The following is a 25,980-nucleotide window of genomic DNA, read 5'->3' as shown; positions in this document are numbered from 1 at the left end:
GAGGTAAATGTAGGCAGTTCAACATAAAATGCCAGTATTCCCCAGTGAGCTGCAATCAATACTAACCAGCCTGACCACATACAGGCAGTCCCCAGATTAAACAGGGTTCGCTTATTTAGAACTGTTTTTTAACCAGAATTTTTTACATGACTGAAATGAACAAAAATAGTGTGTGAGAGAGGATCAGAGGCACACCAGTAATGGGAAAGCAACCAGGCACTTGAAGAGTGGCAACTAGTTGGCCTCACAGACTCAGTGAATTAGCAAGTGAACCTTTTCAGCAATCCCAGTTCTTTTGCTCAACTCAACCCCCAAATAGTGTCGCTCAGGACTGGAGAGAGAAACACTGTTCCCTCTAAGCAGTAACTGAAATGCTCCCGCGCACAAAACTGAGCTGTTGCCACGCAGCTGGAATAAAGACAGATGTGAAAAAGTTTATGAAATGTTAAAGATTTTTCTTGTTGTACTGTATTTCATTATACCTGTCTATTAATAAATAAAATCAAAAGAATATATCTTTTTCAAACTTTCATTCTAAATATTCAAATTGTACATATTACAAAAAAATATAGATTTAAAGTGCCACGCAACCTTCAGGTCCTGTAAAAAGTTCCTGCTCAGAGCATTGGCTGGTCCCTGCAGCTGTAAAAATAATTAGAGGGAGCATTGAAGAGAAAGCACATAAAAATGCCCCATTCCTACCTGACACAAGGTGGCACTAGGAAATCCATTCCCAACGGCCGGACTGGTTTCCCAAATGCTCAGCCATATGTATGGCGTGCATATAAGTCAGGCATTCATAACCTGGGGAGAACCTGTATTATAAAACCTCACTGTTACAACTATAAACATGCATTGATCTGTCTGTGTGATACTTCTGTTCCGTCTCCTCCCATTGTCAAAATTTCTAAAAACTCAATAATTTTCATCCCCTCTGGTTCTGTTCTGCTTGTATTAACCCTATCTCGTTCATCTGCTCACAGTGTACACACAAACAAAATGTTTGCACATTTTCATCTGCACCAGGTTTAAAATGTCCATGTTCCTTTTTTTTATTTATCTCTGGTCATAAAAGAAAACTAAAAGTTAGTATAGCAGACACGTGAAGTCCAATTCAATTATTCTGGAAGAATGAATAGTTACCATTCAGCCAATCGCCAACAGCCAAAACAGGAGATCAGGTCTTCTGAATGATCTTGCTACTAATCCAGAATTACTAATTTTCCAACAACTGGTTAAATTGTGCTGAAAACTTAGTGTGGGTGCAGTGCAAGTACTTGCCCTACACAGGCACTGAACAAGCCATTCCATTGAGCATGAAAGAAAAATAACTATACACGTCTGTGTTCAGCTCACAGTCAACAGAAGCTCACAGCACAAGTGTTTCGGATGATGTTGCACTACTCTGTGCTGATCAGAGACTAGTAAGAATATTAAATGGAAAGGTCATGTTAGACAATGTTCTCCTGAGAAGATGCTGGTAAAGGGAAAGCATTTAACTGAAGTAAACTTTGATAAACCTGACATGAAATTGTTTTATGCTGTCACTTTGGACAAAGAGCAAAATTATTTAATTCCATAACCTGTCATTTCTGCACTTTATTAGTCTACTATGTTAACATATTAAAGAGTGGCAGGAACAGTGCACATCAATACAAATTTCACCATCCTTCAACAACGTTTTTCATCTATCAGTGAAAGCAAAATGCAAGATGCAGACTCCTCTTTTAATAATACACCTACATTATAATACTAATATTAAAATAGTAAATATAAGGTTTAAAGAGTGGAGATTCAAAAATATTCTATTATCTCTATTGAATTGTTTTTGAAGTAATTTGTGGACTGGCGCCTTCAGGGAATGCTCTAATTAAAATTTCGCATTCTCACACACTTTTCTGTTACAAAATGGCTTACACTTGGGATCAAAATGGCAGAGCTTATTGTTCACTCTCAAGGCTCTTGCATGATGCACATTACATTAATTTTGTTCTAACCCTTCTCAAATGAATTCAGATGCCTTTAGTATAGTGAAGCCTTCAGTAGTTTTTTTGTCATTGAAGCATCTATGTAATACAGATGAAGTGCTAATGAGATCTTTAATTAATTAGCTTAAAACTAATTTTCTCTCAGCTCAGCCGCTATCCCCTCCAGACAAGTTTTCCTCCTGCTTTCTTATTGTCTCTATGTTATCCAACATTCCCAGAGTTCAGCAAGTGTTGGTTTTGTACTGGCACCAAGTATAATGCCAGAACAATTACTTATTCTTTTCTTTTCCTTCTACTTAAAAATGTACTATCTTACTAAGTGCAAAAATTACAGCCAGACCTTTGAACAAGCACATATACAAAGACAAAAGTAATACAGTAATTCTTGTAGTCATTAGTTTCTCTCTCAAATTATTCTTGTTAACAAATGGGAAAAGAAGTCATTCATACAGATGCCTAAACAGGAGCATGAACCACAATATCAGAATTTGAGAATGATAACTAATGAAGAGTATTGACTAGAAGTTTAATCATTTATGTTTAATTGCAGTGGGTTTTCTGCAAGAAAATACTGATAATGTCTGTAATCAATAGTGTGTGGAACTTCTCTCTCTTGTGGGGGTATTTTTTCAGGCCACTAATTAAGCTAAATATTAGCTGGAAGAAGGATGGTGTACCGCTGAGAAGTGGACTTAGTGACCATCACCGGAAACTGACGATTTTCAACCTGAAAGCGCGTGATGCTGGCTACTATGAATGCGAAGCCGTTCTACGAAGCAGCAGTGTTCCATCAGTCAGCGCAGGGGCCTACTTGTTTGTGTTGGGTGAGTGTCTGGTTCTGTACAGTGCACTTACGAATGGCGACAAGGCATTTTTGCAGGCCCTGATGCAGAGCATTTATGTTCAAATCTGCATCAAACTCATTCATTTAATGACCAATTAAAGGATGTGCATTATTGCAATGAAGAAACTTAATGTGTTGTCAAGAATTCTGATCTGTTGTTAGTTGAATTTCACTGCTTTATCACAGCTGGCCATAAATTCATGCACATTTTTGTTTAGATTCATATTTCCTTGGAAACTATACATCAGCAGCACAGATCGCTTGAGCAAATTAAATTTAGAATCCAGTTAATTTTATCCGATGGGTTCCGATGGCTTGTTAAACCCAAAATGCTGCTGATTGGAAACTAACGTTTCAGTCGGTTAGCATGCGGAGATTGCATTTTGACAAGTGAGGTCATAACTGTGAGTTGATAGTGGCAAGAGCATGATTAATTACGTTTGTAGGTAGCTTCAAAAGTGACTTCTTCATGTGATATATATACACACACAGTATTTGTATTCAGAAATACTTTAAACCTCTACATCCACTTTATAGTATGTATATTTTATTTGGTAAATAGTCTAATAATAAAAGCAGAAGACTTTTCACCTGGGGGGCTAGAATATTTTCTTTCTACCCTTCACCAACACAAGTCATGTCATAATGGAAAACAGTGAAGAGAAATAAAGCTTCGGAATGATTGGAAGACCATAAATCATGGAGACAGAATTAGGTCACTCATACCATGGAGTCTGCTCCGCCATTCCATCATGGCTGATTCAATTTCCCTCTCAACCCCATACTTTTGCCTTTCCCCATAACCTTTGATACCCTTACTAATCTAGAACCTATCAACCTCTGCTTTATATGCCCAATGATTTGGCCTTCGCCGCTATCTGTAGCAATGAATTCCACAGATTCACAACTCTCTGGCGAAAGGAATTCTTCCACATCTCTGTTCTAAATGAATGTCCCTCTATTCTGAGGCTGTGCGTTCTGGTCCCACATTCCCCCACGACAGGAAACATCCTCTCCACATCCACTCCATCTATGCATTTAATATCTGAAAGGCTTCAATGAGATTCCCCCCATCATTCTTCTAAACTCCAGCGAGTACAGGCCTGGAGTCATCAAACACTCCTCATATGTTAACCCTGTCATTCCTGCATCATTCTCACAAACCTCTTCTGGACCCTCTCCAATGACAACACACTCTTTCATCAGCACATCTCAAAGCAAATTACAAGGGAACCCAATTCCACTGGGTCATACACTTCATTTTGTATTGTTTTCATTGGGCAGAGAGTTGTTTTTTTTTTTTGCTGATTGTTATTCAGTTCTTCTCTTCCTTCAGAACACCCACAGCTGGTTCTGGAACCTGAACGTCACATCACAGCCGAAATAGAGAAAGTGGTGGATATTCCTTGTCAGGCGCAAGGTAAAGTCAGCAGACAATCTACTTTTATTTAGGAAGAAGATTATATGTAGGAGAGGTATTCGTATAGTGACGCTATATTTGAAAAATAGTCTTTATCCTGTTGACTGTCTAGAGTTCATGATGTAAGACGAGGCCATACGACTATGTTGACTGATTCCTCTACTCTTTGTAAGTCTGCTGCCACAGATGCTGGAAGTGGACAAACATTTATAGGAGAGCAAAATGATGGAAATTTGATACAAAATCAGTCATACACAGCAGTTCAAGCATCAATAACATTTGAGGTCTAATTTCCACAGTCAGATCTGATAAAATGTCGTTGACCCAAAACAAGGAACCACGTAATTCTGAGTTTTGTCAGTCAGTCAGGTTAGAAGCATTGGCATTCATCTTTTTAAACAATCATGAGCTCCCCATTTCTGTGTGTGTGCCGTAGTCGGGGACTGATTAACAGATTTGGAAGGCTGAATGTGCCGGTTTATGCCTCCAGTCCAGACAGGACACAGCATTACATTGGGGAACTCACCATTTTGATGTGGGTGAGATCAGAACCCACAGGGAGACGAGAAGAAGGCAAGTTTTCCACTTTTTAAGTGTTTTAACTATCTGTTATTTTTTAAAATAACTTTTCAATTGTGATGCTGGTTAAATAACTTTTCAATTGTGATGCTGATATTGGATTATAAAAAGCTGTTAAAATATGGGAAGCTTCCATATCTGTTACGAGACACACCCAATCGCGCCAGCTTCCAGAGTTCAGATGCTGTAACTCTCCAGAGTATGGATAGCTGATGCAGCCCTTTTAAGGATTCATGACCATCTTGCTAATTGGTAATCATGTTTTGGGTGCCAAGAATTGAGTATTTAAAGAGCACCTGAACAGACCCTCGGTACTCAATCGTAAACCCAACCAGAGGTATCACCAAAGTTTTGTTTTGTGCTCAGTTCTCGACCAGTTTTATTCCATGTCTTGATCCCAGCCTCGGATATTCCAGCATTTGGGTCCAAACCATCTTCATCTCGGACTCTTGTCACAGTATGATTGAGCCCTGAACGTATGGGCCAGTCATAGGCCAGGGTCTGGAACTACGATGCATTGAGGCCGAGCTCAGGTTAGCCCTCTTCAGCCTCTTGATGTAGTCCCACTTGTGCTCTGCCGGACAATTATCGAGATGAATGAATTGGTTGATCGGAACCTCTAAGTTGGCTCTCCCCTATGGCCAACTCCTGACGTCCCTGGTTGCTTGGAGAGATGGTGATGGTAGTCGTGGGTGAGAACCAGATCCAAGGTGTCTCTTTCAGTTGAACCCATGCAGAACAGCTGCACTATACTCCACCACTGAAAGGTCCCGGCATCATAGTCAATGCTGCTGCTATTACTGCGGAGAGACAGGTCACTAGCGGGTAGAATGCCCGAGGCTGCAGTCATCAGGAGAACAACAAAGACCGTCCAGTGTTGAGAGGACTGTGACAGTAGTAGCCACTACTCCCAATCCCATGGATTCTGGTTTCGTGCTGAAGATGGAGTTCTCCTGGAGCAAGACTTGAGACAAGTGAGGGCTTTTGTGGACTCTGGGGCAATGGGTAATTTTCTGGACTTAGGACGTACCGCTGTGAGAGTTAAGCCAGGCCATGCCCGCAACCATCTTGGACAACCGCCCACTAGGTTCCGGGCAGATCCAGCAACAGACTGTAGTCTTGCAGATGAGGGTTGAGGATCATGTGGCAGATATTAGTTTCTACATCATTGACTCTCCACTCATACCCCTGATCCTTGGGTACACTTGGCTGTCCCAGCATAACCCATCTGTGGACTGGAGGGAGGGTAGAATCATTGCTTGGTCCTTTCTTTGTAAGAGAATATGTTTGCGTTTGGTGTTCCGACCCCCAGACTCTCCCAAGACCAACGACCAATAAGGAGGTGGCCTTCAGTGAAAGGTAACCTGAGGCCTTCTGGAGACCTAGTCCTGCCCTCAAGGACAGACAAGCTAGTCCTGGCAATGTGACTGTGCATGTCCTGACAATGTCTAGTCGGAACGGCATGGGAATTAGGGAGATGGAATCTCTAGTTCAGGAGAAGACTAAGGAGATGCCCGGGCTGTCTGGAATACTTGCAGTTAAGCGTAAGTAATCCAGCTGCCAGGTCTGGAGGAAAGGAAAGACTCCTATACGCAGATCCTTGAAGCCTGTTCCTAGGGCTGCAAGGACCATTTGTAATGCCAAAGCTGCTGTCGCCTGAGGATACAGACAAGGATATGGACTCTGAATTGGCAACAGTTTCTACAAATGAGTTTTGTAAACCTAGGGAAAGGACTCTGAGGTCTGTCGAGTCACCCCTGCCACTTAAGATGTTGCAACACCCAAACTGGTTGAAGTCCTTTCCATCTACAACGACTTTTTAGAGGTCTTCATCAAGGGAAGGGCCTCGACTCTTCCACCACACCGACCCTATGACTGTGCTATAGATCTGCTACCTGGTACTTGCCCTCCACGGGGTCAATTGTACAGGCGTCAGGCCCAGAGAGAAGCGCATTGGAGGAGTTTATAAAGGAGGCTCTTGCCATAGGTTTCATTCGGCCCTCCTCCTCAACAGCTGGCGCTGGCTTCTTCATACAAAAGAAAGATGGGAGCCTGTGGCCTTTTATTGATTATAGGGGGTTAAACCGCACAACAGCCAGGGATCGTTACCCGCTTCCACTCATGGATACGGTCTTTGAAATGCTCCAGGGGGCAAGGGTATTCACGAAGCTAGACCTGTGGAGTGCATACAATCTGGTCTGTATAAAGGAGGGTGATGAGTCAAAGACTGCAGTCAATATACCAACAAGGCACTGTGAGTACCTGGTTATGCCCTTTGGTGTTGTGAATGCTCCAGCAGTCTTTCAGGCCATTATAAATGATGTGCTCCAGGATACTCTCCATAAGTATGGTTTTGTCTATTTGAATTATATCCAAATCTTCTCTAAGCCCATGAAGGAACACATCATTCACATCAGGGACATTTTGAAGAGGCTTCTGGATTGTGGAGTTTATGTCAAGCTGGAGAGGTCTGAATTTCACGTGACAACCACTTCGTTGTTGGGTTTCATAATCTCCAATGGTGGTCTCAAGATGGACCCTACCAAGACCCAGGCAGTCAGACTGGCCACAACCATACAGTGTCGAACAAGTCCAACGATTCCTAGGGTGTGCAAACTTTTACCGGAAGTTCATCAGGAACTTAAGCTCAGTGGCAGCTCTGCTGTGGTGCTAACTAAGAAATCCACAGGCCCTTTTGTCTGGACTACCAAAGTGGAGGCTGCTTTTGCAGAGCTTACACTGCGGTTCATGACATCTGCCATCTTAGTTTCTCCTAAACCAGACCTTCCTTTCATTGTGGAGGTAGATGCCTTAGACATTGGAGTGGGTACCATCTTGTCCTAATGACCACTTTCGGATGGTAAACTGTTCCCGTGTGCATTCTTCTCAAAGCTGCCAACCCCAGGGGAGAAAAACTATGACTTTGGGAATCTGGAGCTTCTTGCAGTTAGGTTAGCTTTAGAAGACTGGTGTCACTGGCTAGACAGGGCCAAGAATCCTTTTGTCGTCGGACAGACCACATTGACCTGCCTTATATTCAGGATGCTAAGAGACTGGCAGGCCAGGTGGTATTTGTTCTTTGACTGCTTTAATTTCATTCTGAACTATCAACCAGAGTCATAAAAAACAGAAACCAGATGTCTTGTCCTGTCAGTTTGACGAGCCCAAATGAGAGGGGCAGCCTACCACCATTTTGCCCCAAGCCAAGTTGGGGCAATGCACCAATTCATTGGGGAATCAACACTCTTGTTCGCGACGCCCAGGCGCAGGGGAAGATTCCTTAGAATGGTCCTCCGGCTTGGCTGCTCGTCCCAAGTTCTGTCCAGTCTCAGCTGCATCAGTGGGGACATTCATTGAGAGTGACAGCTCACCCAGGGATTGCCAGGGCTCCCGAGTTTATCAAGAGAAGGTTTTGGTGGCCCGGAATGACAAATAAAGTTTGGCAGTACGTGCAGGCGTGCGAGATGTGTACCCAGAACAAGGAGCCCTGTACCCGACCTCAAGGGCTCCTTCACCCCCTACCTGTTCCGGATAGATCATGGGAGCACACCTCCATTGACGTTGTCACAGGTCTTCCACCATCCAAAGGGAAGACTGTCATCATGGTAATTGTTCATCAGTTTTAAAAAGCCTGCAAGTTCATTGTCTTGGAGAAGCTACTACCTGCAGTGGAGACGGCCGAAGTTGTCCTGGACGAGGTCTTCAGCATCCAAGGATTCTCGGTGGACATTGCCTTGAATTGCGGTCCACAATTTACATCACATTTCTTGAGGGTGTTCTGTATGCTGACTGGGGCAACAGCAAGTCTTTCCACTGGTTTTACCCACAGTCCTACAGTCAGACAGAGTGGGCCAATCAAGATAAACCCTAAGATGTCTGGCTTCGGAAGGACCTGAGGAGTAGTGCGACCATTTGATGTGGCATCTGTTTCCCACAATGCCTTACAGCATGTCACCATTTGAGTGCCAGTTTGGTTATCCTCCGCCACTCTTTTCCGGAACAGGAGGCTGAGGTTGGGGTTCCTGCACTGGAAGATCTTGTCCAACCCTACAATCAGAAATGGATTAGGGCAAGAGAGATTTTGCTGGCCTCTACCCTGAAGGTAGAGACCAAGGTGAACCAAAGGAGAAGACAGGGGCCTGCTTTGCAGCCTGAGCAACAGGTCTGGCTGTCCACGAGTTTATCAAGAGAAGATATTGGTGGCCCGGAAATTATGATTTCCCTCTCCGGATGGAGTCTAGAAAGTTGGCAAAAAATTTATTCGACCCTTCAAAGTCCTGAGGGAAGTAAACCCGGTGGCTTACACCATGCAACTCCCCAAGACCTTAAAGATCAAGACCACCTTCCACATCTCTAAATTACAACCTGTCAGCACCAGCCCCCTAGCCCCACCACCATCAGCCCCGCCGCCACCCAGGTTTACTGAATGGGGACAGGTCTTCATGGTGAGAATACTTCTGTATTACAAACTGTTTGGGGTGTTCGGCAATATCTTGTGGACTGGGAGGGATTCGGACCCGAGGAAAGGTGCTGGCTGCCTGAAAGAGACATCTTAGATCATTTCTCATCCACAATTACCATCACCATCTCTCTGAGCAGCCAGGGCCATCAGGAGTTGGCTGTAGGGGAGGGGGTCCTGTTATGAGATGCACCCAACATCGCCATCTTCTGGGATTTAGATGCTCTAACTACCCTGAGTATAGACAGCTGGCACAGTCCCTTTAAGGGTTCAGGACTTTCCCATTGGTTGGCAATCATGCTTTGGGTGCCAAGAATTGACTATTTAAAGAGCACCTCAATGCTCAATCATCAGCCCAACCAGAGATATCTGGTGTTTTGTGCTCAGTTCTCAAACTAGTTTTATTCAATGTCTCGATCCTAGTCTCATATGCTCCAGCATTTGGGTCCAAGCCATCCTTGTCGAGGACTGTCATCACAATATTTTCCCAATCTCCAACCCTAGGTTTGCCAACTGGATTAAAGGAATGATGCCTCCACACTCGCCACTTCTTAAATCCGAAGTGGAGGATGTGGGTGTCAGTCCTGAGTTTCCAAGTGGCAAGCTGCTCTGGTATAACCTGGCCCGTTGTGTTTCCCTTCCCCTTCCCCATGAGTATTTCCAATGTTTCTTTCCCCTAGATTTATTTCACTAGATTTCTAGATTTATGTGACTTTATTGAGCTGTTTTGTGAGATGTGCTACCTTGTTGAAAACCAAAAAACTGTTGCTGGGCAACATTTTTCATTTAAAGATTGAGAATCATGAATAACAGTCATTAATTAGAATCACAGAAATTTCAGAGTTAGTTTCTACATCAATTTGCAGTAAAATTATGAATAAATGCATTTGAGATTAGTAAATGCAGTTTGTAATGCGTGAAGAACTCCCCATTTAGTTGAAATATGGATGTCCGATTTGACATAGGAATGATCCATACAGACCATAAGTTTTCAGGTTTTGATTTGTTTCCACCGAGGATGATTGAATAAGCTCAACTCCTTGGGGACATTAGGGAAATGATCCGCAGAAGTTACCATTTTCAATTGCTACCTACAACGTAGACATTGGATGTGAGCTGAGATGGGTTACAGTGTGATATCTATCATGATTAAACATCGTGTTGACAGTCATGAAGAATAGGATCTTCGTGAAGGATAACTTTCTGCACTCCTGCAGCCATTTCTCAGTGGCTGAGGGTCAATTTATTTCTTTCTTTCTAATCCATTTTCAGTCCCCAAGGATGAATCACAACGTGCTGCACCATAATGGATTCTGTTGAAAATTGTTATTGCCACGAAGCATGGACTGAGATTCCCATAACATTTGTAACTGGGAGGAGCAGGAAATGTAAAGTGGTTTGTCTTTAGGAGAATATAAATACAGCTAATTCAGATTTGCATTCAACGATTAAGCCCTGGACTCTTCCTAAAGCAGTCCAAGTGGTATTTTCTGAAAAAGAAAATAGACTGAGAAAAGACAGCAATATGATTCTAGCTACTGAATATTACTTGTTCAATTTTATATCTTTGAATATTGTCCATATTATGATTTGAATTAATTCAGCCAAAGATTTGATGCAGTTAATGTTTCTATATGCTTTCTTTACTCTTAGTTCATAGAAAAGTGGCCGCAGTGAATATAAGGGCTTCATTCGCATACCAAACACCTCTTCCAGAAGTACTTTATGCAACATGTTTGCAGAAGATTTTATGGGTTTATGTTTGTCGTTGCAGGTGTTCCGGCACCAGTGGTGAATTGGTACAAAGATGCAACACTGATTACAAGGTTAGCTGTCCCCAGATACAGAGTGCTGTCCAATGGCAGCCTGCAGATCAATGGACTGATCCCTGATGACACTGGCATGTTCCAGTGCTTTGCTAGAAACGATGCAGGCGAGGTGCAAACATTCACTTATCTTGCAGTTACCAGTAAGTAAACTATCTTCCAAGTTCATCTGCAACCTCCCTTAATTTACACTTCCCTGTGTGTTTGTGTATGAGATTTATGAATAGAGGAGCTGTGGTTTATTTGGGCCAGCCTAATCTACTAATCATAATTTTTCTTTAGCATGCCACAGAGCTTTATACTTGCTGTAGTTTTAGGAATAATAAATATCATAGAACAAGGGGATGCTCACACAAGACAAGAGAACTGCTTAGAAATGTTAGAAATGTAATTTTTATGTCAAATTTTCAGCAAATTTGTGGCATCTGATTTCTGAAGGAATGAAAGGAATTCCTTGTTTAGAGTGAAACCTTTAAATGGATATAAATGACACAATTGCTGTTTATGGTGAAGAGCCAAGAGCCCTTCCAGTATTCCAGTCAGCACTTGTTCCTCAGTCACTCAACATTAAAGTCAGTCAATCAGTGCTTTTGTGGGGCCATTGTGTTCACAGTCATAATTAACGTGAAACACTACAGTATTGATCATTGAGATGCTTTGGAGCATCAGAATCGAATTATATTGTATAAATACAAAAACCTGGAACTTCGTATTTACTGCACAGTCTTTTCAGGATCCCCATTTGAGAATTAGTTACTTCTGAGGAGTATCATGATTATGATCATTTCTAATCCTTCAACTTTGGAAATTCAGTTGGGCCTGTCTGGTCATAAATAGTGTTTGCAACAGTGATACTACAACTGCATCAGATACATCTGGAAATACCTGTTGAGCCTTGTCTGGGAAATTAGGTCACATAACCTAACGGTGAATTTGCTGGGTACTCTCAGAACAGCCATGTTCTGTCAGCTGCTACTGGAGCTGGTCCTAGCCTGGGACTCAAAACTCTATTCAGGTAGGTTCCTTTAATTGCTTTCTTTAATACTAAACCTTCCTCCCACCTACTACTGTCACATCCTGATCATCTACAACTCCCAAGTTATCTCCAACGTATATACCTGCTCCACACACTAGCCCAACCTTGGTCAAACTCCCAACAGTTTGAGCACTAAATGGACTGCTGACCAAGCCCAACTCCTTGCCAAGGTGCTGATCTGACTTGACTTGTATCAAGGTACTAAGCCAATGCTCTTTTCCCTGCCTTCCACAACCTACCCCAGACTCTATACTGGTCCCATATAATATGAAACTTTCCAAACAAAAGTTTATAAGTAATAATCAGTTGCACCAACATAATTGGCCTGAAGTGCAACTAGCACATACATGCACTTGCACAAGGCACTGACTCTTCAGTGTGCCTCCCAAAGCTCCAATGAATTCCAGTATATTTCTTTCCTTTTTCCTACATCACAAGATTTGCTGTATTTTTTATCCCATCACAATAAAATCAATGTATTCATCTCTGTTCTTTCAAAGCAAAGGAATGATTTACTCCCTATAAAGTGTTTCTTCTTTGCCCAAGATTACACGAAAGGTTTATTAACATTTTAAGATTTTATTCTTATTTCTTAGTTTTCAGCCAACTCAGAATAGAATTTCAGTGGTAAAGCAAACCAGGTAATTTCTGTAATCAATTCCCAATTTCCAATGTCAGAATAGAATTTCAGTAATAAAGCAAACCAGGTAATTTCTGAAATCAGTTGCCAATGCCCAATGCCATTTTGACAGCAACTGGTGAAAAACAAGGGTTTTAGTATTCACATCAGACTATGACTTAGATATTGAGTTTTTAAAGTGATTTCAAACGAACTATATAAAGCCAACTAAGTACCATAGCAATGGAAAACTCAAAGGATTGAGTTTTTCATTTGTAAATAAATCTGGTATTTGCAAATGGTTTGCCCATTCAGAAACAAGCTGACTTTCATTGTTTGTTTTTCCATTGACATCCACTTGCACCAAGAGCAGTATAAAGCCTTACTCAATATACTTGGCGTACATGAATATTCCTATCCACAGATGCGGCCTGTTCATCACACCGCCCATCTCCCAATGGGATTGGCAGTGCTATCAATGGTGGCTTCATACTTGAAATTCCAACAAGGTCAAGCTCCTAAACTATTAATAGGTTGAGATTTGCTTCTTCTCTTATCATTGCAGTTTTCAGTTTAGTTTGGATGTTTTTCCTTAAGGTCTAACCATGGGCATCAACTCACTTGACAACTTACTGTGAGTAGTTTCCAAAGGTTAGTCCTCACTTATACATGTCAGCAAGGCCCTCTGGGAACTAGGAGACCAACTGTAGGCAGACAATCAGACAAACTGAGGGCAGCAGAGAAACAAACATTAGTGGGAAGATTGTCAGGAAAGGAATTCAGGGAGAGAAGCAACCTTAATTTCATCGCCACTCAGCAGGGATTGCATAATGACATTGAGAAAGTGGACCATTCTGATATGCCTTGTAACTCAGATATAGTCTATATGTAAATATTGTTGTTATGTTAACAGAAAGGCAGAACTTAAGGAAACTTCACCTAAACTTTGTTGCAGAATGTATAAATTGATCTCATTCTAAATTCCTAAAGGAGCACACACTCAATATTCCATCAATCACAATGTTGCATGCACTGCTGCGGTTTAATCTGTGACATATTCCAATGCCCCAGCTAGCAATCCAAACAATGGATTAAAATGACAACATTTGAAGGGAGTCAGCAGGTTAGTAAGTAACTTGGGATAAGAGGAACAGAGGTAATATTTCTGATTTCCAGCAAGTGCAATTTATTGATTGTCATTTTAAAACAGTGGCATGTGAAAAGAAACTAATTTTTCCTATTATTGGCTCTTACACAACAACACGGAATCTATTTTATAAACTTATCATCAATTAAATTAATGCTGTCAGAAAATAAATTAATGCTGTTATTTCAATTAAGTAACGTGAGAAAAATCGTGGGTTTGGTTGTTACAGGTATTCCTCCCAATATTACCAGGGGGCCTTCAGATAGCACCGTGATTGATGGGCTGTCAGTCATTCTGTCATGTGAAACATTGGGGGCACCGCGGCCAGCTATCACCTGGCAGAGGGGTAAGTATTAAAAATTGCTGCTCTTCTTTCTGTCATTTTTCATCAGCGATAGGGTTATACAGCGCAGAAACAGGCCCTTCAGCCCAGCTTGTCTTTGCTTCCTGAGCTGGCCCCATTTGCCTGCATTAGTCTCACATGCCTCGAAACCTTTCCTATCCTTGTACCTGACCAAATATCTTTTAAATATTGTAATTGTACCTGCCCTTGCCACTTCCTCTGGCAGCTTGGTCCATATACCTGCCAGATTCAAATTCTCATTTTACCTATCACATGTGCATCGAATCAAACAGTGAAACTCACCGTTTGTGTTAAGAACCAGCACCACCTAGGGGGCAGCCCGCAAGTGTCGCCGTGCATTATGGTTTTAACATAGCACGCCCCCAATGCTCAGCAGAAGAACACAAACAGCAACAACAAAACAAGGCAACAACAGCAAAACAAACCTGTTTCCCACCCTCCCCACCGACCCATTCACTCTCTGTGTGAAAGTTTTGCCTCTTGAATTCACTTCAAACTTCTCCCCTCTCACCTTCAACCTGTTCACTAGTTTTAGACTTTCCTACCCTGGTTAAGGAGACCGTGACCATCCACCTCATCTAAGCCACTCGTAACTTTATAAGCATCTCAGCCTCCTTTAATCCAGGGAAAACTGTCGCACTACATCCAGCCCCTCCTCAAGACTCAAGCCCTCCAGTCCCACCAACATCCTTGTGACTATTTTCTCAACCCTGTCTAGCTCTGAGGATGCCTTTTCAGTCAAAGGAATCTATTTTGTCTCCGCTGTTGATTTCCATAGACCATGCTTATAGAAAATTGGCCTTGTAATGATTGATGCTGAATTGGCAGATTCCAGTTATCCAGAAATTGTGAACACACCAAATTCAAGTTTATTGTCATGTGGACGAGTACATGTATGCACAGGTGCAGTGAAAAACTTAATTGCAGCAGCAGAAGAGACACATAACATTTTATAAACAGCACTCGCAAGAAAAAAACATTAAAACACATAAATTATGCTCAGTTAAAACAAAAAATATCCATTTTAGTGCAAAATGATCAAAGTTGACATTGTGTTGTTAAACTGTGGGAATATTATATATGTATAATAATGAATAATTACATATGTATTTAGTTCATAAATTAGGCAAGTTAGGAGGATTTATCGTGTTTGTTGCAAAACCTTGGCCACTGTAGGTCAACTCTTGTCTGTTGTCTTTTCCAAACACAAATGGTAGCACGCTAGAATTGAAAGCAGCTGGACAATCCCCTCTCAGACAGGGTACTTATGCCTCCAAGGACCCCACTTCCAAAAGTCCTTAGCACTTAATCTCCCTTTGAAGTATAGGTGACATATTTAGTGTGAGCAACAGTGAGAAAGATTCTGCTAAAAAGACAAAATCATAGTCCATTCAAGTGTTCGGCTGTGGCCAACTCCACTTCAATCATTATGAGACTGAGCATTTGCCTTATAAAGTAGGTGGCACATGGCCCTGTCTGCCTGATACATCCAGCAAACAGTGCCAGTAATAATTAGATGATTCCAACTAGAACTCTGATGAAATGACTGGACTAAAATAAATAGCTTGTTTCCATTCCAAAGTGAGGCATTACAAATACTTTATAAGCGGTTTTTTATCGTTGTCATTATACAGGGATTCCCCAGGTCATGATGCCCAGACTTATGGGAATCTAACTTTATGAATATTCTCCCATACATTTTAAAACATTTTCAATCTGGTATTCATTAATGGCTGGATACAGTATACCTGTATATGCCATCAGTTTAATTAAGGAAATTGTAATAGTGATTATTTAATGAACTTAAAGAATAACAGCAAGTGTTGGTAAAAAAAATGGACATATCTGACTTATGGAGCAGTCAGGCTACGGACAGTTTTTAGGAACATAACCTTTATGTAAACCCGAGGACTACCATATTGCGGCGAGCATTTGGTCCATGATGACAGACGAGAAAAGCTCATTTAACTCGACAGCTGTTTTTATTGCAACAAACACAAAAACAGACAGGGTGCTACGACCCGGGGAGACAACCCACTCAGTCACATACAGACAGGGGAAGTGATTATTACAGACCCCAGTTACAGTCAGGGTGACACGCCATGTGAATCGTTGAATAACCCAAGCTAAAATGTAACAATAAATTAACTTGAACATCCCACCATAATCCCACGAAAACAGTTGAAAACAAGAACAATAAATAGCGCCAGCCACTAGGAATGCTAGAGTAGGCTGTCGACCACGCCCTCCCTCCCCCCGAACACCACAATGTAAAGGATCTAATGAGCTGCATGTTCCTTTAAAGATGATTGCTGCATCATGATACCCACAGCAGTTTATTTTGCCTTAAATAATGTTCTATTCACATTCTGTGAATTAATGGTGAGTCATGTTATGCATCTTTTTTAAAGCTATGTATTTGCAAAACTGCATGTGGCCATCCTCCATTTGAATAACCCTTTATCCGAGAAATACTTGATTTTCACATCAGCTGGTGCTAAATAGCATACGTATCTTACATTATTTTTATATTTGTTAGCAATATTCTACGAATGAAACACAATTTTCCACACCTAAGGTGCTCTCAGCAGACTGTCCCTCCATTCTGCAACTGAAATTCTGTATGCTATCTTGTTAGAAATGAAGGAGCCCGTTAGACCTTCAAAGTTGCAATTTCCAGGCAGCAATTTCATTTCATTTCAGTTCAGTATGTGTTGACTGTCTCTTCAAGAACCGGAGTTCGTCCATCATTAAACTTCTTCAAAAATTCAGTATTAAAGGTCTTTGAAATGCATTTTGAATTATGCATTTTGAATTGTGCATTTTTGTTATTTGACTAAATTTTAGGGTCTCTTTTTTTCAGTTCCTAAACCCACTTCTAGCAACAACTAGTTTTCTTGTGCTGGTCATTATCAATTCTTGCTTTTCCAAAGAAGTTGCTATCTTTTGCTTCAAATTTAAAATATTCTCAGATTCTTGGATTATCACAGGTGTAAACTTGAAGCAACCATTTTCCTTGAGTCACTTTTCATGCAGAGCTTGATTTTTCTGGGTGGTCTGTTACCTGTTAATTTTCTGATTTCTCTTTGTTTTGAGCTTGGGACTATAAGCTGACCAATGGTCTTATATTATACACAGACCTACTTCATTTACACATTGGTTGATTGAAAGTCTTTGTTTATGTACAGTATTTTTTTGAAAAATTCTATGTTATTTTTTCCTGTAAATGTCTACAAGGAAAAAAGGGCAGCTCATTAGTGTAGCAGTTGGCATAGCACTATTACAATATCAGCAACCTGCGTTCAATTCTGCCGCTGTCTGTAAGGAGTTTGTATGTTCTCCCCATGACCACTTTGGTATCCTCTGGGTGCTCCAATTACAGTAACATAATCAGTCAGTCAGTGGGTGCCGTCCCGAATCCGGGGTTGGCGGCTATGCACCTCCATCTTCTTCGATCTTGCGCTCTTTTTCTGGCCTCAGCATAACTCAACCCAGTCCATTGCCTCACATTATCGTACCAAGTGGTTTGCTGCCTTCCTCTTTCCCTCTTTCCTTCTATCATCCCTTCCAATAACAATTTCTGCAGTCCACCACCTCTTAACAAGTGCCCGGGATAATCCAGCTTCCTTTTCTAAACATTCTTCAGCAACTCCTTTTATCTCCTCACTCTCTTCAACACTTTCATAATACTGACCTTCATCACCCATCGAATTTTCTGCATTCTCCTTAAACACCACATTTCAAATGCCTCCAGTCGTTGTTGCACTTCCTTTCATAAGGTCCACGATTCGACTCCATACAACAGACTGCTCCAGACGTAGCATTTCCAAATTCTACAACGCAGCCCAGAGTCCAACCTCTTGCCACACAGCACATCACTCAGGCTCCAGAACGTTGATCTTGCAATCTCAATTCTTCGTCTCATTTCTGTATCACATTTCCCATCCTCTGTGACCATCTGTCCCAATCACACAAACTTCTTGACTTGCTCTATGCCTACGCCGTTAATTTTGATACTGATTTTGGGGACCTCTTTCTTCCGTGATACTACCATCATCTTCGTCTTTGCAGCATTTATTTTCATTCCAAATCGTTCTCCTTCAGCATATATCTTATCTACTATTCTGAGTAACTCGTCCTTAGTCTTGGCTAACAACACTGAATCATCTTCATACCTCGAGTTGTTCACAGTCACTCCACCAATTTGGACACCAACTTCATCGTTCAACACCCTGAAGATCACCTCTGAGTAAATGTTAAATAATAAAGGGGAGATAATGCAGCCCTGGTGAACCCCTTTTTGGATCTCAACTTCTGGTGAGTTCCCACCACTAGTTCTTATTACTGCCTTCTGATGCCAGTACAGATTCACAATCAGTCGAACATCTATCCCATCCAGCCCCAATGAGTTCAGGCAATTGACCAGCTGTTCATGATTGACTCGGTCAAAAGCTTTTTCGTAATCCAGGAAGCACATGTAAATGTCTTTTTATTCCTAAAACTCATTCCACAATCATTCGCAAATTGAAAATCCCTTCACGTGTACCCTTACCCAGTATAAATCTGCTCTGGCACTCATTAATTTCACTAAGAACTGTCCTTTTTATTCTGCTTAGGAGTATTAATAACAAGATCTTGGAGGCATGACTTATAAGACTTATAGTTCTAAAGTCTGAGCATTTCGTGATCTTACTTTTCTTTGGGATCATGACAAACTCTGACACCACAAAATCTGTTGGCCACTTTCCTGTTGAATAGATTTATTGCAAAGCCTCGTGATCTCCTCAACCTCCGAGTCGCCAAGGCATTTCAACATTTTGGCTGAAATACCATCTACACCACAAGCTTTACCAGTTTTTAACTTTCCAATGGCTACTCTTCTCACTCACTTGATCATTTCTAGCATCGTAGTACAATTCCCTAATGTATTCCATCCATCTACTTCCCACCTTGTCATTCTCAAAGAGTGTGTCCCGTCCTTGTCTTGAATAATGCCAGTGCTGGATTGTTTCTTGGTCCAGTTGGTCATCTCTGCAATCTCCCTGTGCATGTCCCTTGAATGATGCAACATGTCCATGGTCTCTATCTTTTCACACTGAAAACTAGGTAACATAGTAAATTTACTTTGAACTTGAATTTACCCCTTTGCATACCTCCCCACAGCTGTTGATTTTTTACTGTCCTTATTTACCGACAGAAATAAATTTACTTGTTTAAAAAACTATACTTTTCATAGTCTGTTGATCTAGAATTATGAGCAAATTTTCAGGTCCTTTTTAACAGAGGTGGTATTTTGAATCCCTTTGGTATCTGGAGCTGCAGAATCCAATGATCTCTTCCATTTTCCAAACAGGAGAGAAAGTGCTTGCAAGTGGATCTGTCCAGTTACCTCGTTTCACGTTGCTGGAATCCGGCAGTCTTCTCATCAGCCCATCTCACATCTCAGATGCTGGGAGTTACACGTGCCTGGCCACAAATTCTCGAGGAGTGGACGAGGCTTCAGGAGATCTCATTGTGTGGGGTAAGACAGGACAATGTATATGAATCTTAATTCCTTACCACTATTAATAATCCATATTAATTTAGAAACTGACAGAAACTTGGAAACTGGAACAAAGCAGTTGTTAAGCCCATCTACAAAACATAGATTTCTTCCATCTCCCTGCTTAGTCCATTAGTACCAAAGCAGCAGCTGTGATATGAACACAATGGAGACCAAAAGGAGATTATTTTGAACAAAGCAATCTCCTTTTACTTTCCTGTACAGGCCACCTGTGGAATTTAAGCAAGGGAGAATTCTATTTTATAATCAGTCTATTCTGTATATGCAAAGCAGATGTAGTTAGCATAGCCTCATGAGCCAAACTGAATAATAAATATTCATGTCAATAATGACTCGGGAGGTATTTAATCCATTGTGGGTTTTACTTAGCATTTCTGATTGAAGTTTTTCCACCTGGCTTCGTCTCATCACTAAACAGATTCAGGTGTATTGCGATGCCAACAGTTAGCCTAAAGCTTGCAACTTGGCATATGATATTAGTGAATTTCTTGGCAACTCTCAAGGCCAGAGCTGACTTTGAAAGACATGATACCTGTATTATAATGAACTGCCTGCTTTTGGCTGCTGAAAGATAAGGCAAACCTTCAAAGTCAGAGAGAGTAATTGAAAAGGGATGCAAGATTCATTCTTCACTTAGTATTTGAGGGAAGACTTGGCACCTTGAATTACTATATATAGCCTTGCAATGGGAGAATTAAAATAAATGTAGAATAAATGAACAATACTATAAATTATACTGAGGAATCAAGATCAAAAACAGGTTTTTGAACTGGTGAATTCCAAAATTTAGAACAAGATTTGAGGAACTTCATGGAATAATTGGCTAGTATGTGGAATAGTTTTCCAAAACCTTGGAATTAAATTCATAAGCCATGGTTAATTCTGCATCTGTAAGTAAAAATGTGTTTCTTGTATTTCCTTTGCTCCACACTTCTGTTATAGGCTCACACAACAGATACATTTGTAAATAGTCTTTTCATATAGACCTGCATATTAAGACTACTCAGTACATGAACTGACTAAAACTACTTTGTATATGAACCAGTGTAGTATAAACAGACCTTAATTATTTTGTATTATTGCTTTAAGATTAATTGCAGAGTGGCAAGTGTTGGCTTAAGAGCTCATGTGACCTAGTTCTGTTTCTATTTATAATGTTCTTTTGCTAGCTTTTGGTGTGAACATCCAAATCCTTTAGATCTTCCATAATTCTAAGTCTGTGTCATTAGGAAAAGATTTCATCTTGTTTTACTCAGATTAAAATGACAGATCTCACACTTCCCCATATTTGTAATCAGCCATAGTATAGTTCTCCCATTTAATCTGCTACTGTCCTTTGCTTTCTTCCTCCATCCATACAAATATGCCAATGAACTTAATATTTTAACAGATTTCCATCACCCTGGCATGTTATATGGGTTTTTACTGAGGAGTTAAATTCAATGTGATTCCATTCAGAGAAATCTTCCCTTTTCTATCCCCTTTGGCCCTCTGAAGAGACCATCCCATCCACAGCTCTATGGGGCACTTCAATGTCTCCACTAACCCGACTCCCTTACTGAGACTACTGTACCTTCCTATGCAACTGGGATTCAAACAATCTTTTCAAGTAAAGTTGCAACTCTCTTGTTCTTCCAAATTAGTGAATTGCATTCAGTGCTCGCAGTGTTGCCTTGTCTACATTGGGGATACTAAGTGCAGGTTGAATGACCCTGAGCTCCCAGTTGCCTGTCACATTAATTCTCAATCCCATTCTAACCTTTCTGTGTTTAGCCTGTTATACTATTCCAGAAAAGGCTTATGCAGGATGAGAAACAGCATCTCATCTTTTGACCATGTATATTACAGCTCTAAGGATTTAACAAATACCTCAGAATGTTCAATTCACCAGACTTTCCAGTATGTGAGAAAACAAGCAATTTCTGATAAAAAGTCATCAACTTTAACATTAATTCAGTTCTCCCTCCATATGTACTGCCTGGTCTGCTGGGCATTTCCAGAATTTTTCAGATAATTTGTACTTCTCAGCTCCAGCACTTTTGATTTGTCTCTCCTCTGCCTTGTTCACCTCCCTCCGTTTACATCTCCTCCAGAAAAAAAGCAGCTGCAGTAAACAAGCCCTCACTCTCCACTCTCAGCTGGCATCACCACAATTTGGATTGTTTCTCCTGGTTCTGATGGAAAATCATAATGTGAAATATTGACTTTCTTTCAGTGTTTTTCTGTTGTCATTCAGCATTATTTGCTTGCTTGACAAAAAGCTGAGCTGGCAGTGTAGGGCCAATCAAAACATCTTCCATTCATTACTACTCTCTGTCACCTACCTGTGAAATCTGTAGTACCAAAGGTGACCTCAACATTGTAGTCTCTCTGCTTTGCTAATCATGGAACCCCATATCAATAATTCTGAGAAAATAAAGAATCAGTGATAACAGCAGTGATAGTGATTTCAATAAATTTGTGGAAGCTGTCATAATTCCATATGATATTTTCTATATAATTTCAAGCAATTTAATTATATTAAAATGTCAAACATTATTAAGCGGCTCCAGTGTCTTTGTTTAAAGGCTAATTGGCAGGTAGTGTTAGAGTGCCCTCTACTGTTTGTGCATGAGCACTGTAATGCACAACACTCAAACTTATTGGAATTCCTAAATGTTCAGAGAAGTCCACAACGCTCTAACTGTGTCTTGTCAGTGGAGGACCAGTTTCTTGTATAAGCACTGTGAATCTGCAGCATGTTGCATTTGGTATCGATTCAGTTCTTCCATTCTTTTCAACTGAAAACTATTTCAAGTACCAAAGGTACTGTAAATATCAGGTAATTGTGTTTTCTCATGTTGTGCTTTAATCATTTAAAAATTGCTAATAACATTAAAACATTTTTCACAGGTATAATTAATGTTTACTGGCCTTTGAACATTTCCCAAACGCTGATTTGCTGTAAAAGTTTTGACAGCTTGAGGTGTAGTTTAATTGACTGTCAGCCCAGGTCCAGGGGTAGTGCTGCTCAAAGTGAAGGGGTGAGATTGGCTGGGTGGGATCCTCTTATGGGTCAGGTGTTGTACACACTCCTACAGGTTTTGATGATTTCTGCAAATCAGGACACAAAATAACAAGACCAGGATCCTTGTTTCTGAAGCTCAGCCATTTCTGGGTCAAACTGGATAAAATTAATAATTTTAATATCCATCTTGTTGAGTATCTCCACCAGCACGTGTCCTGGGGAACAATTTCCTTTACTTCCCCCACCCAGCTGGAGACTCCATCCCAAATCGCAGCCATTATTAATAAGTGCCTGGAACTGACAATGTCAAAGGACTCAGTTCTTCTGCTACCAGTGTGTCACCTCATCCTAATGTGGATCATCTTGTTGCCAATGGAAGCTAATATTTTTATCCTGTTTTGCAGCTCGCACGCGTATCACAAATCCCCCACAGGAACAGAGTGTAATTAAAGGGACCATGGCTGTACTGACCTGTGGTGTGACCCATGACCCTAATGTGGCAATCAGGTACGACCACTTGGTGAAAGACTTGTGCTGTCCTTATCCACAAGTAGTTTGTGATTACGGTGCCTGGAAAAGGTATTCAGGCCCTACGAATATTTTCTCATTTTCTAAAATTAAAATATATTGAAGCAGGGTTTTTTGAACATTGTGTATCATGTCCAATCAAAAGAAAAATTCCAAAACCTGTCAACAATTTACTAAAAATTAAAAACCAAAATTATGAGGCTGAAAAAGTATTCATCCCCTTTCTAATTACTACACTAACTTTCCTCAGGTGAAATATATACCTTACCAGCTCACCCAATTTGTTGATGTGGAAAATTGGAGGATCACCTGTTTTCAATGAATTCATAAGAATAAATGCCCCCTCTCTAAGGTCCAACAGTATGGTAGATTTTCTACAGGCCAAACCAAACTTACAGACAAAGGAGCATTCAAACAAGCCAGGGAAATGATAATAGAGAAGCACAAATCTGGAGAAGGGTACAAGGCCATCTCAGAGGCATTGAACGTATCTCAGAGTTCAGTGCAGTCCATTGTGAAAAGTGGAAAAATTGAAACCACAGCCACACTACCCAGGTTAGGCTGCCACTTCTAAACTTAGTTGCTAGAGAAGAATGGCACTTGTAAGAGAGGCTATTGTGATGCCAACAGTCAATCAGAGTGAGCTGCAGAAATCAGTGGCTGCAACTGGAGATAAAGTTCTTGGATCCACAATCTCAAAGGTCTTGCCCAAAAAGGGTATTTATGGAAGAGTGGCAAAGAAGAAACTCTGGGTTTTAAAAAGCATACCTTTGCCTGTAAAGACTTTGCAAAGCATCACTTAGAAGATACTGTAAAGAAATGGGAGAACATCTTGTGGTTAGACGAGACTAAAGTGGAACATTTTAGCCTCAATACTAAGAGGTGTGTGTGGCATAAATCTAGCACTGTGCATCAGCCTGGTAACATCATCCCAACTGTAGAGTATGTAGGAGGTAGCATCATGTTATGGGAATGCTTTTCAGCAGCAGGGACTGGAAATCTGGTTAAGATTGAATGCTGCTAAATACAGAGAAATCCTGGATAAAAACCTGCTATCCTCCTCCAGAAAGCTTAAACTGGGGAGGACGTTTGTCTTTCAGCAGGACAACTACCCAAAGCACGCTGCCAGAGCAACCATGAAGTGGCTTCAAATTAAGCCACTTGAGTAGCCGAGTCAAAGTCCTGAGCTGTCCTCAAGAACGCTGTCCACTGCTGCTCCCCAACCAACCTGGCAGAGCTTGAGCAACTTTCCATCACGCTGTGCAAAGCTAATAGAAACTTATTCAAAAAGACTGCTGGCTCTAATAGCTGCGAGTAGTGGTTCAACTAAGTCCTGAGCAAAGAGAGATGAGTACTTTTGAACTGCTGACATTTCAGTTTTTAAATTATTAGTTTTTCATGCGACACAATTTTCCCTATTTTTTGGGCTCTGCTGTGAAACAAGCATGTGATTAATAAATAAAAATTCTCAAATTGATCAAAATCCCTGCTGATAATACTCATTTATGTCAACGAAGTGTTGGGAGCTGAGCACTTCTGCAAGGCATCGTATATAGTGAGAACTACTGTCATTGTCAAGAACTGCACGTTCCATATTTTCTTATGTAGATAAAGGCCATTCAGCCTATTATATCTATGCTGACTCACAGAGCAATCCCAATCTTCCCCATATTCTCAACAATTCAGACACCAATCAGGACTGATGAAGCGTCACAGTCCGAAACATCGACTGTTTATTTCCTTCCACCGATGCTGCCTGCTGAGCTCATCCAGCATTTTGTGTGTGTTGCTCAGTCGCACAGTCACAGGTGCTTCATCTCCGTGCAGTCACAGGCAAAGCATGCAAACCCCACACAGATGGCACCAGAGATCAGGATTAAATCCAGATTGTTGAGAGGCAGCAATTCTACTAACTGTGCTGTCCTTGGGTACTGTATCTTTTCTAAGGCTTCAAGTACAGCTTGGGTTAGGCTTGAGGAAATCTTATCTATCTATCCATTAATCCTTATTGCAAAACTGACAGTTCCAAATCTTCAAACAATATAAAATCTCCTGCAGTGATACTCTCTGCCTTCTTAATGCAGTTGATAAATGACACAGTCATGGAAAGAAGAATGTAACAATTGATTATGGAGTTAAGAATTCAGTTTACTTTCCAATTTATGTGCCCAGTGTTGTTGGAAACTTCAGAGCAATAACCTCTTTTGTATTGGAACAGAGGTTGATATTTTGTTTTGTAACTTCAAAACATTAAATTAATTCAAAGGAAGACAGGAGCCCGAAATGTGTAACTGATTTTACTTTACGCGAGGCGTGCACGTATCACGTGGTAGGATAACGATGTATGCAATTAACTTACTTTTACATACATCCTGTAATTAATCAACCAACTGCTTAATCAACCAATATATATATATTGGTTGATTATTGGTTGAATATATTGTTGATAACAAAAATATTATTGAAGTGTTAAATACACAATAGTTGATACCGAGTTTTTTTTTCTGGAAGGGATTACTATAATTCCTAGTGCAGGAGATGTAAATCCCAGGCTGACACTAAAGAGGTTCCAGCAAGTCAGAGTAGCTATAGTACCTGTT

General features: G+C 40.8%; 1 protein-coding gene across 5 annotated transcripts in view; it reads left to right on the top strand.

Moving 5' to 3' along the window:
• The window catches only part of LOC140187285 (protein sidekick-2-like), a 971,472-nt gene that overhangs the window by 650,236 nt on the left and 295,256 nt on the right, over positions 1–25,980 (top strand). For all 5 annotated transcript variants that reach the window (XM_072242443.1, XM_072242442.1, XM_072242441.1 and 2 more), the window contains exons 7-12: positions 2,622–2,812; positions 4,169–4,252; positions 11,065–11,259; positions 14,148–14,264; positions 19,636–19,803; positions 23,257–23,359. In XM_072242443.1, the coding sequence (XP_072098544.1) occupies positions 2,622–2,812; positions 4,169–4,252; positions 11,065–11,259; positions 14,148–14,264; positions 19,636–19,803; positions 23,257–23,359 (858 nt within the window). The remainder of the gene's footprint in view (positions 1–2,621; positions 2,813–4,168; positions 4,253–11,064; positions 11,260–14,147; positions 14,265–19,635; positions 19,804–23,256; positions 23,360–25,980) is intronic.

This window comes from Mobula birostris, chromosome 24 (genome assembly GCF_030028105.1).
Source record: "Mobula birostris isolate sMobBir1 chromosome 24, sMobBir1.hap1, whole genome shotgun sequence".
Taxonomy (NCBI): Eukaryota; Metazoa; Chordata; class Chondrichthyes; order Myliobatiformes; family Myliobatidae; genus Mobula; species Mobula birostris.
Note: the sequence above shows the minus strand (reverse complement) of the source record. Positions and strands in the feature narration are given on the sequence as shown.